This window comes from Gavia stellata, chromosome 13, assembly GCF_030936135.1.
Source record: "Gavia stellata isolate bGavSte3 chromosome 13, bGavSte3.hap2, whole genome shotgun sequence".
Lineage (NCBI taxonomy): Eukaryota > Metazoa > Chordata > Aves > Gaviiformes > Gaviidae > Gavia > Gavia stellata.
Window position 1 is genome coordinate 7,361,064 of NC_082606.1, and position 15,280 is coordinate 7,376,343.

A 15,280-nucleotide genomic window follows, 5' to 3' on the forward strand; every position below is an offset into this window, starting at 1 on the left:
TTTTCCATTTTTAATGCTATTTAATTGGTCTCTCTCCATGGGAAGACAGTAGTGAAGGTATCTTTCTACACAGATGAAAAGATATAGAAGTGTTAAGTTCCATAAACCTTCTCCGCAGCTGTCTCAGATTAGGTGCAAGGAATTCAGGAGAAAGCTAATGACTATGATGAGCACTGATTAGAATAAATTCCAGCTGTAAGCCAGTAGTCCTGTTTCTAGAAGCAGAAGAGATTGGTTCCCCTATGCATGCTCCTTTTTACTGCCACATAGAAAAGCAGCATGTGTTTTCCGGAAATTGATTTCCTTTTCCTCTCAACATTGAACTGAGGCAGGGAAACTTAAGAAAAATAAAGCAAAACCATTATTGAAAGCAAAACATTTTTATTGAGAACCCTATGTAACCTGGCCCCTTAATCACTGATCTTGACAACACTGATGGAGCTTTAGTGGTGCACTGTACAACAAAAATCAGAATTTGCTTGTCTCAGCAAGCTGGAATGACTGAATCCTGAGGAGATTAATGAAGGATACAGCACTAACCCCCATGTTCTCAGGAATGCTTCTTTTCCCCCCAGTTAGAAGTTGAAAAATGCACTTGGAGTGTTACAGAAGTTTGACCTAACTCTCCACTATCAAGGAGTGAGTCTTACACCACGCAGAGGAAATGACCTGTTGACTCAATTGAAGCCTTTATGAATAAAGTAGTGCCTCTGGATCCAGCAAACCGTTACTCCTGTCTTCACTTCAGAGGACATTGGAGTAGTGTTAGAAATCCAGTATTTTCTCCAATTTAAAGAGCATTCTTAGTAACTGATATGTGACTGTTAGCTATGTAACCTTCAAACACTATAGATTTCTAAGAATTCTAAGAAAAATATTAATCCCTGAAGTAAGTGACTCAGAAGGCTTCTGCACAGTAGACTGAATAGCAGAACACATGGTAAAATTTGGTATCTATTGCATTTCTCAAAAAATATCCAAGTTTTTTGTTCTTTTAAAATCTGAATACATTGAGTTCATTTAGTTGTCATCCACATTGGTAAACTAACATCTCTGTAGCTGAGAAGATGGAAGAGTTTGGACCTATGGCCGTTGGGAGCTAGCACCTTGCTGTGTGATGTAAAACAACTTAGAAAAAGCCTAGAATGATTTTACATTTTAAAAGAGTCAGGTTATGCTAAACCTAATGTAAGACTGAAGTATTTTTCTAGGAAGCCTGAGAGATACTTTGAAAATGTGGAAGAAAACTAGGCTACCTTGGCTGTTCTAATATTTGAGTTAAAATATAGTTTTTGTTTTCTTGACAGAAATGTGTGTGTAGCTTTATAAAGAGCAGTTCTCAGACTTGTGTTTGAAAGCTCTGTTTAGTAATTTAGATGTGTTGGTACAGTTGTAGAGGTTACATTTCTTAGTTGAAGATGGCATAATCAGTGCACATACAGTCTGCAATTCAGAGGCTGAGAATAATAAGTTCTGTCTTTTTAATGTGATCAGTACTTGGTTTCCTAAAAAGTAGTGCCTGACTGAAAAGATAGCAAAGGTAAGGAGGCCAACTAGAATTGCAGTTGTTGCACAGAGATTGCTTTGCAACTTCAGTTTCCATAGCATTAAGATCAGCCTTACCTCTTATTGAAAAAACAGGCTTATTATACCTCCATTGGGAACATGGGTCTCAATTTCAGCATACAGGGGTAAAGCACTGTCTTCAGTCATGGCCTCAGACTGAATTAACTGAAAACTAGTTTCCTATGTCCTTCTAGTATATCAGTGCTAGACATGCTTGAGAGGAATTGCTTTCTCTATTTCTTATCACCTATGCTCTAAAAAGTCTCCAGTCTGCCACTATTTATTTGAAGTTCTTCCCTCACACTCCATCCCATAGTACATGCGCTATACTTTCACGTGCCACTGTTGGGGGAGAACTGCAGCTGCTGTCATTAATGCTGCCCAGCTGATAACCATTTTCTTAGATCCCTCAGAGCCCCTAACCTGGCCATTTCCCCACAGCTGGTGTAGCTACCATGCATTAGCCCTCCCTCCCTTTCCAGCCTTGTGCCCTGTCTAGCCACTGGCTTTTGGCTCTCAAGAGTATGTACAAATAGCTTCCTGTGACCTGCACTGTTATACAATATCTAGCATGCAGCAGATTTTCTTGCAGGTAAGTAACATCTATGAACATTCAACTACTGGAATTTATCAAATTATAATCACTGCAGGGATACCACTTAAGGCAGTTTCAGGGTCTGGATACTAAACAAAGATTCTTAGATGTGGGTGACAAAACTTCATTATGCTGTCTAGCTAAAAAAAGGGTTCTCATCTCCGTATGCTTTAGGAAAATCTGAGTCATGAGTTTCAAACTGTGCTTGTGTTACATACTTTGTGCTTCTTTATCTTCAGCTACACTACAGTGACTTGTGTGCAGGGTCTACTGCACTGTAAATCTCTAAGTATTACTTAATATGGAGAACACTTCCAATGACTAGTAGACAGGCCACTGCAGATGAGAACAGTTCTTTCCTACTAATTTCTTCTGTTCTTGATAAGGAATAACTTTCAGTTAAGACAGATGAGGTGTCTGTAGTTCTTTCTTGCATTGCCATTCAAAAATATCTTTTTTGTAGCACTCAATCTTAACTTGTTTTAGACATGTTTGTTTAGTGTGCTTACCCTTTCCTGATGTGGTCATACAAACACTTTATCTTGCTTGTCAGCAGTTTTTTGCAGCCCGCACAGAGCATTGCAGTGTTGTGACTAGATTGCTATTTTAATCCAATGTAAAATAAGTTCTGTTTATACTGTAATTGCAGTATAGAAACAGCCTTAGTTTGCAGCAAGTAGAGCTAACTAAATCAGCGGCAACACTAGTGGACAGATGGCTTGGTGTTGTGAGTTTCTTATAATTGACTCCAAAGTAAGAATTGATAGCTACTTTATTAAAGGGATCATAGTGGGCATACAGGTCATACTGAGAAAGTCTTGTAAGTCTGGTAGTTCTTCTAATAGTGAGAAGGTGCCTTCTCCTCTGATTTTCTCATTTAAAACTTCACTTCAGATATACTATTTACTCCAAAGCTTTCTGTCAAGACTCATTCTGCAAGGTACCAATAACTAAAGAGAGCTTCACCTACTGGGTTCCTTTCATGTCTCCTCCGGTGACTAACGTGCATCTCTGCTTTGTATCCCAGAATCTAGAATCCCTGTTTCAGGGAGAGCTTAGATTTGCCACGTGGTGCCATTGCACTAATCCACAGATGCATCAGATTTCTGGATTTAATCACTAAGGTTTGGGATTTTCCTTGTGGTATCAGAAATTCTGCAAGGATATCAATGAGGTTTTAAGTTACAGTGACAGGATATTTTTGATAAATTCATAATGCCTAAGAAATTAATCTCTATGTAGCTTCTCTAATCTTCTAGCTCCATGCTAGTTTTATTGCTCTATGTGTACACACAAGACTTGAGAAACTGGTCATGTCAAAATGATCATGTGGTTGGCTGACATGCCCTTGTTATATGCATATAGTAAAACATGCAGTTGTGTGGTGCGTTTCAGAAACCTATGTCTGAGCTCATTTCACCCCAGTTAAGTAACTGCACAGGTCAAGCTTATCATAAGCATACAACAGTGAAACACAAAGAAATTTATATACTGAAAGTACATTGTTTCCCCCATCTAAATCACACGCAGCAGATCGCAGTTGTCAAGCCTATCGAGAATTAGCTGTTTTCTTTATTTTGACTATTTTTGATACAGTTCATATCTCTGCTTATGTATTTAGAATCCAGTATTTAGACAAAAAAATATGTAATTTAAAGTAGCACAAGTATTTAGCAGGAAGAAATAATGAGATTTTATTGTAAATGTGTCTTTTTTTCTGCACATATAGATTAGATTGTTTGAAAAACAGTCTTTCAGAGAGATCTAAATAGATTGGAGCATTGTCCTATGATTAACGGGATGAAATTTAACAAAAGCAACTTAATTGAGCCAAATACTTACTCCTCTAAGTCTCCATTGCTAGTATCCTGGCTTGTATCAGAAATAGTGTGGCCTGCAGGACTAGGGGAGCCACCATCCCCCTGTACTCTGGCATTGGCGAGACCACACCTTGAATACTGTGTTCGGTTTTGGGCCTCTCACTACAAGACAGACATTGAGGTGTTGGAGCACATCCAAAGAAGAACAAAGCTGGTGAAGGGTCTAAAGCACAAGTCTTATGAGGAGCGGTGAGGGAACTGGGGTTGTTTAGCTTGGAGAAAAGGAGGCCCAGGGGTGACCTTATCCCTCTCTACAAACTACCTGAAAGGAGGTTGTAGCAAGGTGGGTGTCAGTCTCTCTTCCCAAGTAGCAAGTGATAGGACAAGAGGAAATGGCCTCAAGTTGCTGTAGGGGAGGTTTAGACTGGATATGAGGAAAAATTTTTTCACTGAAAGGATTATCAAGCACTGGAACAGGCTGCACAGGGAAGTGGTGAATCACCATCCCTGGAGGTATTTAAAAGATGTGTAGATGTGGTACTTAGGGACACGGTTTAGTGGTGGACTTGACAGGGTTAGGCTAATGGTTGGACTCAATGATCTTAAAAGTCTTTTCCAACCTAAATGATTCTATGTCAAAATGCCAGTTATTGCTCCTGGGACAGAGTAACACCAGGCACAAGTATAAATTCGGAGAGGAGTGGCTAGATCTGGGGGTGCTGGTTGGCAGCAGGCTCAGTATGAGTCAGTGTGCCCTGGCAGCCAAGAAGGCCAACAGCATCCTGGGGTACAAACACATTATGCTAAGCCAGTCAAAAGACGCGATTATCCTGTTATATTCAGCATTGGTGCAGCCTCACCTGGAGTACTGTGTGCAATTTTGGGCCCCAAGTTCAAGAAGGATGTGAAGGTCCTTGTATGTGTCCAAAGGAAGGCAACAAAGCTGGTGAAACAGCTGGAAAGAATGTCCTGTGAGGAACAGCTAAGTATTTTGGGTTTTTCTAGTTTGGAGAAAAGGAGGCTGAGGGGTGACCTCATTGCTCTCTACAGCTTCCTGAGGAGGGGAAGGGGAGAGGGAGGTGCTGATCTCTGGTATCCAGCAATAGGACATGTGGGAATGGTTCAAAGCTGCACCCCAGGAGGTTTAGACTGGACATTAGAAAGCATTTCTTTACTGAGGGTGGTCAAACATTGGGACAGGCTTCCCAGAGAGGTGCTTGATGCCCCAAGCCTGTCAGTGTCTAAGAAGCATTTGGACAAGGCCCTTAATAACATGCTTTAACTTGGTCAGCCTGAACTGGTCAGGCAGTTGGACTAGATGATCATTGTAGGTCCCTTCCAGCTTAAATAGTCTATTCTAAAACCAGTATTTCATTTAATGGGAGATACTTAATGGCATCCAGCTAGTAAGAGCTAATAAACCAGTGAGTGTTTTTTTTTTTTTTAATAACTTTAATAGCAGTGCATTATCCTTTAGTGCCCTATATGACTGTCAAGTTAATAGAAATATTTTCCTTTAGTTTTGGTAAGAGCAGGTCAGATTCTAAATGTATGTTTTCAACACACATAAAAGAAATGCCTAAGCTGAAAATTGTAAAGAGCTCCTGTTTACTGCATAGCAATCAAAGCATGACCCCTTACTGGCAAGAAAAAAAATTGAAAACTAATTTCAAGGTTCAGGATTAATTCTCTGTCAAATTGACAGAAGAGATCCTACACTAGAATACATTTAGCATAAATGCAGAACCTTCTCTTTCTCTGCTCCTTTCAGGATGCAAGTTAGTACTTTGATTTCATGATTCCATAACATGAGCATTTTAAAAGTTAGATGTCTGTGAATCTGGTTTAAATACCTACAAACACATCCTTTTTACCAAATAAATCTAACCGTTTGTTTCCTATTAACATCACTGATCTCTACTGATGACCTTTTCCTGAATGTGTGTTTTTCCATCTTCCCTACAGTAATTGCTTAGAAATGATTGTCATATAAGGAGTTGGCTATGGCGAACAGGAAATGTCAAAGCACTACAGCCAGCATGCTGGATCACAGAGTGAGAGCTTGCCCTACTTCATCTCACAACAGGGAGCCTGAAAATGAAGAAAGTGACCTTCCTATTGAAGATTATGCAACAAAGGAGGCAGAACTTGCAACTGTCAGACAAGACAGTCCTACACCTGTGGAACATGAGTGCAATGATCATAGTGGAGATGGTGACTCCAGCTCTGACTATGTGAATAACACCTCTGAGGAGGAGGACTATGATGAAGGCTTGCCAGAAGAAGAGGAGGGGATCACATACTACATTAGATACTGTCCAGAGGATGACAGTTACCTGGAAGGAATGGACTGCAATGGGGAGGAGTATGCTCCACATGAGGAACACCATGTTGAAACAGATGAATGTCAGGAAGCTGTAGAAGAATGGGCTGAAGGTAACATTCAGCACCAAGATGAAAATGAGGTGACGGATAGGCAAGAGTGGCAAGAAGGTCAAGATAATGGTGTTCAGGTTTTGGAGGATGAAGTGTCATCTTTGGAGATTCAAGACCAAGCAGAAAACATACAGTATTGTCAAAGTGAAGGTGGCTACTCGGACTATTACCCAGCAGAGGCTAATGGAAACTCACAGGGAATATCACCATACCATTCTAGAAAAGAGGATGCAGAGCTGGAAGAGCAGGAAGAGGACATTGACCAGATTGTAGCAGAAATCAAAATGAGTATGAGCATGAGCAGTATTAATAGTACAACAGAAATGAGTCCAGAGCACACCGGGACTGAAAACGTGGCACATGACTATAAAGAGACTTGTTCAAAGGGAGAAGCTGTTCACAGTGCTAACAGGCATGAGGGAAGGCCAAAGTCACTGAATATCCCATCTGCCTCTAAGCACAGTGGAGATGCATCTAGAGGTTTTAAAGCAAAGTCAAGAACCCCAGAGGACAGACAGAAGTGGCCACAAGAGCAGGTATGAGGTTCTCTGTTTAACTAGACTGTCAGAGGCATTATGCAAATGTTATGTTAGTTATTTATTCCGAACAGAATTAGAGAGCAATATTTTTACTTTTTTTACTCTGCATTCACAGCCACATAATCGCATTGTATGTTTCGAAAAAGGTGCTGAATGTAGTCAATTTAGGTAGAGAACTAGGAAAGAGGTGTTGCAGAGAACAGACAATTCTAAGTAAAACAAGGTATTCCAGATGCATGGGGCAAAACTAGTTTATTTACATTATTTTTATTCTGCAGTGACACACTAGATAAACTTAAAATGGGGTCAACGTTGACATAGTTGAAGGGTTTTTTCCATTAAGGGCTCCTGTTTCATTGCCTTGATGAGTGATTAATTTCTTTTGTTTTCAGTAGAACATATGCCAAGGCTAGATACTAGATATGTTAAAAAACTGCAAAAAGTGCCTGCATATTGCTATGTTTTCGTACTAGCTGGGCATATCTTGACCTTGGCATAGAAAGAAGAAATAGGAGCTTTGCTTGTACCAAAAATCCTGTTAAGCAGTTTCATCACAAGAATGGTTGTAAATGTTAATTTAAACCATGCATGATCTTTTCTTGTTCTAATGTTGAGTGCCAGAAAAAAGAATCTGGGAGTGAAGCTCAAGCTTTTCTAGAGGAACAGATGTGTAAGGTTTTCTTCTTTTTTTGAAGTTTCAAATTGAATGTGCTTACTTCCTTAGAGAGACATATCTAATTCCCTTTGCTCTAAGGTCAGTTTAAAGCTTTGACTTTGCGTCTCTGAAGTTATTGCAGAAGTTAAATAATATTCAGCTGCATATGAAAAGAGATCTACCTAAGAGTAAAACATAACATGTATTTAGATGACAGACTAGTAAGGATAAGTTAATTATTTTGCCTTTAATTAAAAGTGCTTTATTAAACTTCAGAGGTATGTTTCCTGTTTTAGCTTTATCAAATCTATAAATATAATGATTTTCTATAGTTAAGTGCTCCACAGTTAAACAAGTTAACCTAGATGATTCCATTAAAAACAAGCATTAAAATATGTAAAAGGAAATCAAATGTTTAGGTGTATGTTTATGAAACAGGTTGACCTTTATTGTGAGCAAAAAATCTTAGGGGGATATTTTCAGATTTCCCATATCTACAGCAAGTTTTTAATATTCATTTCTACACTCTGTTTTTGGAAGTATAATTAGAAACAAATTGTGTAACTTACTATATTCAGTGCCTTACTGCCAGCATAAAAGTTCTAGCTTGTGTGAAGAAGCATGGTGATCTTGAATGGTTTGAATAGTTACTAGGTATTGGCTAGGAGCAGAGAAGTCTTGTTAGCGTGGTTTAGACTAATGATGTACTAGGTCTTTCTGGCACAGAGTACACCAGTAGTTGCTACTGGGAGTGTTGCTGCTTGTTAAGTTTTGAAAGTATTTGCAGAACAAAGGAGAAGAGGAGCTCTTGCATAAGAAATTTAGTGAATTCTCCTATATGCTCGAATAAGAAATTGTTGGGGTTTTCCCTTGAATGATTGCCAATTCAAAACAGAATTCAAAATAGACTTTCATTTCAACATCTTTTTGTACTCCTTCAAAGTTTATTTAGCAGAGGTTGAGCTGAATTGCATTGTATCTTTATTATTCTTGCCAGGCTGCTAACAACTGGGGTTTTTGTAACACCAGAATATTGATATAACTGCCACTGGAGTGAAAATAAACAAAAGGACTCAAGTATTTCCAAGTTGCCTGTCTGAGCTTTAATTGTTATTTCCAGTCAGTCTTGGGCCAGTGCCTTAATCTTTTTTAATAATGGAGGAAGTGCTGCTGTGATAGGTAGTCACTGGCTGGCATGTAGCCACTGAGTTTCTACAATCACTCTTCATAAAAAACACAAACTGTTGTCTAATGGATAGAGCATTAAACAATAGACAATATTTCTCTTCAAATATGAAGAGACAAAGGAGTTTCTCAGCCAGAGATAACAGCAGTACAGGTATCCATTTCAGTTCAGCATGAAGGGATAAACAGACTGGGTGATAAGACATGCATTTAATTTGTAAGAAAGGAGACAGAACAAAGCTGCTGTGGACATCTTCAATGATGAGAAGAGCACATAGGCATCCAAGGCATAAAGGTGTGAAGCAGCATTTCTTAGGGAGATAGAGAGTCACAAATGGAGACATGAGGAGATTCTCCTCTGCCTCACCCCAAGCCTCCAGGGATGTAAAAGATTAAAAAACAAGTTAAATAATCTTTGGCAAACATTACTTGAATGTGTTCATCATAACAAGACTGGTCTTATCTTGCTGTGTTCTGTTCACCTAATGCAGGTTGCTTATCATCCTCAGCTTTATCTAAAAATCAGGCTCATTGGGAGGGCATTAGAATAAGACTACAGTATCCATTTCTGCTAAAGTGAGTTTTATTCTTAATAGGTCCTTAAATGTCCTTAATATGAGGAGTGGCTGGACCTTTAACATAGATATTGGACCTCAAAGAATTTAGATAAAGTGCAGAAGATTTCTGTTTTTCTTCTGCGGCATTCAATTCTTTTAATATTTACTATAAAATGTCTAAGGGATGGATGCAATTAGTGTATTGTCTAAATGAACTTGTGTAATTTGTGAAACTGAGGTAGTCATTATTTTAATTACAATAATTAAAGTTCTTACTTAGTGAAAGGAGAAAAACCCAAGGCCATAGTTAGTAGATTTGCATGCCAAACTTACTGTTTGCAGAGAATTCGCTTGGAAGATCCTTGGTTTTGTCATCTTGCTAAAAGATTTCAGTTATTGTAAGTGTGCATCACACAGTATAAAATACCGTGGCGAGAGGGATGACAAAAGCATACATACTGCATATGGAACACTTTTTTGCCCCAATTCTTTAAGTAAATGTAGATTTGCATGCTTTTAAGTTAAACCAAGATACTACGTGTATGTCAGTTTCTGTAAACAATAAGCAAACAGGAATGTGCATCTTGTGGTTTTATGCACATCCTGTGCTGTCCTAAGCTTTTTTCATGTTTCTGCTCCTCTCCTACTTTCCTGCCTCCTAGAGATGGTAATACTGCTGCATAAAATTTCAGGTTAGTTAACAGTAACTGATTGTCATGGTTTAAGCCCAGCTGGCAACCAAGCACCACACAGCTGCTCGCTCACTCCCCCCAGGTGGGATGGGGGAGAGAATCAGAAGAGTAAAAGTGAGAAAGCTCGTGGGTTGAGATAAAGACAGTTTAATAGGTAAAGCAAAAGCCGCACACGCAAGCAAAGCAAAACAAGGAATTCATTCACCACTTCCCATCGGCAGGCAGGTGTTCAGCCATCTCCAGGAAAGCAGGGCTCCATCACGCGTAACGGTTACTTGGGAAGACAAACGCCATCACTCCAAATGTCCCCCCCTTCCTTCTTCTTCCCCCAGCTTTATATGCTGAGCATGACGTCATATGGTATGGAATATCCCTTTGGTCAGTTGGGGTCAGCTGTCCCAGCTGTGTCCCCTCCCAACTTCTTGTGCACCCCCAGCCTACTCGCTGGTGGTGAGAAGCAGAAGAGGCCTTGACTCTGTGTAAGCACTGCTCAGCAGTAACTAAAACATCCCTGCTTTATCAACACTGTTTCCAGCACAAATCCAAAACACAGCCCCATACTAGCTGCTATGAAGAAAGTTAACTCTACCCCAGCCAAAACCAGCACACTGATACACAATACATTTTTACATACCTTGAAAAATATATAATTATTAATTCTTAACCCATGGTAAATGCTAAGAATTTTCTTGCATACAAAATATTAAATAACCAGTAGACAAATGTAATTTTAAAGGTTCCAGCTGCTGGGTTTGCTTTCAGCAATGGGTCACCAGAGAACAGTAGTCACTCCTAAGAAAAACACAACAATCTACAGAGAATGGGAAACAAAGTAAGCATCTTACTTTACTTTCAGTGTGGGTCAGTCTCCAGTCTTAAATATACATGCTCACCCTTGAAAACTTTGGGGATATATGAGCTTGCTTGTATGAGCCTTAATTTGTAAGTACCTCTAGGGAAATACAGAAGAGGGTTTGCACTAGACAAGCCTGAGGGAAACCTAGAATACATTTAGAGTGTATATTTGCTCTAACTCACTGGTTAGCACAACTTTTATTTCTTGGAGGTTTTCTGTGCTTATGTTATTTAAAAAAAGGAATTACATCTATGAAATTGAAACTAAATATTTTCAGCATTTTATGACACAACTCAAATTTAACAACTTCCTCAAGCTAGGAGTTTTCCCCACCCCCATTTGACAGCTTAGTCATCTCAGACTGAGCCAATTGTTAATGTATCTGACACATGAAGAAATTTTCTTTTTTGCTTATAATTTCATTTTATATGTTTCAGCTTCATGCAGAGAAGTTGAATATGGTCAGAGACCCTATTGCTGTAATTCTTCTGAATTATCACAGTTTTTATTGTAAAATAAACATTAATTAACTGACTTAGGTATATCCTTGGGGGGAATAAGGAGGAAGAGGAACTGAATGGCTCATTCAACTGATACTAGTGTACAGTATGACCAGAAATTTTAAATTAATGTGATGTTCCTGTGCAAAAGTAGTTGCTGTTGACTTGAAGTTTTTTTCTTTTTGGAATGCTATTACATTTGCATAGCTTCAAGTTTAGCTAGAATATTATTTGTTTGGCACACTAATAATCAATCTAGGAACATGTTTACTAGGTAGAAAATTAGTAGTCTCCTGTTGCAGATGACTACTTGTACTGCACAAAGCATGAACAAGGGCCTGGTCTAAACCAAAGCTTGAACCACAAAAACCTTGTCTCCAGATCAGTTCGCTGCAACATACCCTGTCCTGCTTCCTTCCATCAAAGCAGTATGGTATGGGGCAGTCCCAGGCCCATCCTGCTGCTCCCTGACAGCATTTGGAACTTTAGTTTCTACTATTGTACCCATAAGACATCTGCAGAGAATGACAGCATTGCCTATTATTTACTAATACTAAGTTAATGCTAACTCTATACAGTCAGGTAGCATAATTAAAGAGTGGTAGAAGCAGTCAAGAAAAAAGTTAGTAAAACATTGGACAGCAGCTGAAATAATATCGATGGAAGATGTCTTTTGCAGTAATGGGACTCATAATTAAATAATTCCTCCTTTCTGGAACCTCATATGTGTCATTTTACTCTTTTCATCCCACTAGAGTCAGGCTTTTATGAAATATTGGCAGTGGCATGGCCTGAGAGTTACTTCTGATAAGTGGGTACTAAAGATGACTATGGGACTCAACACTTGAGCATTGACCATCTAATCAGCCCTTTCTTCTTCATGTCTCACCTATTTAGATTTCAGACTGCAGACTCCTGAGTATGCTTATTCTCTTTTACCCTATTCAAGCAGATCTATTTACCAACAATAAAAGATAAAGTTTTTAACAGCTCCAACACCCTACCTTCACCTATAGCCTTTTGAAGAAACAGGGATTTGCCATTACCACCATTAATAAAAGGACCTTAGAGGGAAGTCTACTTTCTAATGATGCTGCCTGTGACACATGAATCTTATTGCTTCTCATTTCTCAATCATACTTTCATATCACTGGCATACATTTGATAACCTAACCAAATGTGCTCATACAAACTCCCCTGGTAGGGACCCCATGAGCTTCTGCAGCGTTAGTCTCATTTCACAACTTTCATATAGGCTATGCCCTTACACTTTTTCAACATGGACATCCAGATACAGATAAAATATCACTAACAAAAAAATTTGTGAAAGAAAATTTTGCAAAGTCTTCTTTTGTCTCAGTTTGTTCTCCAGCAGTTTTGCACACATCAGTGCTGCTACTGTGTTTTGTTTACCTGCACTAGTAGAGCTCAGTATTGACAAAAATATTTGAGGTTTATTCCCTTCTCTTGGCATGGGCATAGTGCTTTTCTGCTGCAAAAAGCCCAAATCCAGGAGTCTTTTCTCCATAAAAGATCTCACCCTTAGAACAGTCTGAAGCAGCTATGATAGACATTTTAGAAAACCTGTATCTTAGAAATATCCTACTGGAATTCAGTCTGAGTAGTATGGGATGCATTTGGTAGAATTTGTGGAAAACACAAATGGGTGTAAATAAAGAATATTTAAAAAGCTTGCTGCATTCTCCCATGTGTTCTAGGCAGCTGTGGGGCAGAAGTATTAAATAGCTATTACTGAGTGACAGTTCCCAAACTTAGCAAGTGTAAGTACTTACTGAGAAGTGCTAACCAGTCCAAACATTCCCAAACAAAACCAGTTTCTCTGTGCTAATTGACCGAGTCATGGCTTTTTAGCTATAAACTCCCAACACCAGGACACAGCAAAATCAATGCCTCTTAAAGATGCATTAGTGACAGAGTCTTCTCTGGGAAGTTTAAAGCAGAAGGCAGCATGCACTCCAAATTACATCTATGTAAAAATGCACCATTCAGCACAGCTATTTCTCTGAAACTCTTACCATGGCTGGCTCTCAGTTTTAAATATATGCAAGGACAAAAAACCTCTAGTTCTTTAAGATGATAAAAATCTATTGGTGATTGTTTTAATGTTTATTGAAAGTGGATAGAGTATTGAAATTCTTCTGTGGAATCCTTAGGTCTCAACTTACTTTAGCTTCTTCTCTTTTCATTAACACCAGTTCCATACTCTAACTTGACTTGCTTACTTGGAACTACTCCTTTCTACAAATATTTTCCTCTTCACTTCTGACATGTGCTAGCACCACCTCTAAATTAGCACGTAAGTAATAGAATCTTTGTGAGAGAATAGACTGTGAAGTCTGGCCTTTTTTTCTGTGATCAAAATGAGAAATCCTTCAGCTAGTCAAGAACTGCCTCATTCAGATTCTATCTTTGTAAGGGTATCCTGCTGGGTCAAATTGCTCCTACTGACAATAGCATGTCACTGATGTTACAATAACTAATGCACCAGCTCAGTAAGGGTACATTAAGCCATTCACAGTACATATCACCAGCATCTACAAGATAAGTTACTTCAGTCATGTAGTCTAGTAGGAATAGTACCACCATAATAGACTTGTTACTAGGTTACCACCTATTGATTCAAAAAGATGTTTTAGATGTACCTTGATCTGTTTATAGAAACATAGTAGTATTTAAATATCAGGAGGACACATGGCCCAATGATAAACTGTCTTCAGAAACCAACAGGAAATCACAGAAGTTGAAACTAGAAACTGAAGTTTTGACTTTAAATGACAAACATAACATTGTCACATAACAATACCCATCTGCTTTACCTTTGTTCTAGAAAGAGGCGACAAACCTGGATGAAAAGTCAATTAGATCTGTTGCTTTACTTGTGTAACAGGTAACTTAATCTAGTCAATGTACCACAAAACAGCTCTTTTCCAAGAAGCTTAGTAGTCTTCAAGATGAGTTTCAAAATACATAAGCCAGTACATTGGTTTCTAAACACATTATGTGATAATATTTGAACAGTATTGCTAGTAAAGAGATCAGATCAGCAAAGAGGTACAGATCATAAACCTCATTATTCAAGTGTTTAAACATAGTAATAAAGCTTTACCACACCTTTGAGCTGCACTCAGTGCTTGCTTACCAACTCTTTACAAAAAGCATTATCAATTCTGAAAAAGCTAATCTCATTCCTCTCTCAGACAAATTAATCCTCTGAATAAATCAAGAAAGGTACTAACCTGCTGGTTTCCAACAGAATGTTCTCTAGCAGGAAAGTGCTTCATCAGCAACTTTGAGGAGAACTGTATTGCCCAGATAAGCTTTTGACTGAAAAGCTAAACAGCTTACACTGGTGTAAACAACTAGTAATGTTAAGAAACAACAAAACTCAATCACTACCAACTCTCACCTCCAGCTAAGAGGAAGGTGTGGTTATAAAGGGGACCTGGTTGGCTGGGAGGGGCCCTGCAAGATTGGTGGGAGGAGGGAGGCCTGGCAATTAGCCATCAGGACAGGGCAAGCCAGGGCATGGGTAGAGCTGTAGGCTTATTTCTGAAAGATGTGCATAGATGCTTCAGTGACCTCAAATAAGTAGAGTCTGGTTTTCCTCTCAGCTTAAAGATGGCATTTTCTGCTGCCTCATGATTCTTGACATGATGCTGGATGCTGCCTCAGTACTTGCTCAGAGGCAAAAGTATTAGTAACACTACACCTTTAATATTTTAATATTTTTATATCTTTCCTTTGCAGAATCTGTCCTCTTATCAGAATCTCATCCTAGGATAAGAGACTTTTAACTTAGCTGTACCTCTGTGTTAGTGTGCAGTCAATTCCAGATTTCCAGTTTAACTTTAGGTCCTA

At 38.8% G+C, this 15,280-nt stretch overlaps 1 protein-coding gene across 3 annotated transcripts in view; it reads left to right on the top strand.

Annotated features, from left to right (window-relative positions):
• Window positions 1–15,280, top strand: part of APBA2 (amyloid beta precursor protein binding family A member 2) — a 108,268-nt gene that overhangs the window by 53,977 nt on the left and 39,011 nt on the right. For all 3 annotated transcript variants that reach the window (XM_059823738.1, XM_059823741.1, XM_059823739.1), the window contains one exon: window positions 5,947–6,953. In XM_059823738.1, the coding sequence (XP_059679721.1) occupies window positions 5,985–6,953 (969 nt within the window). In that variant the 5' untranslated portion in view covers window positions 5,947–5,984. The remainder of the gene's footprint in view (window positions 1–5,946; window positions 6,954–15,280) is intronic.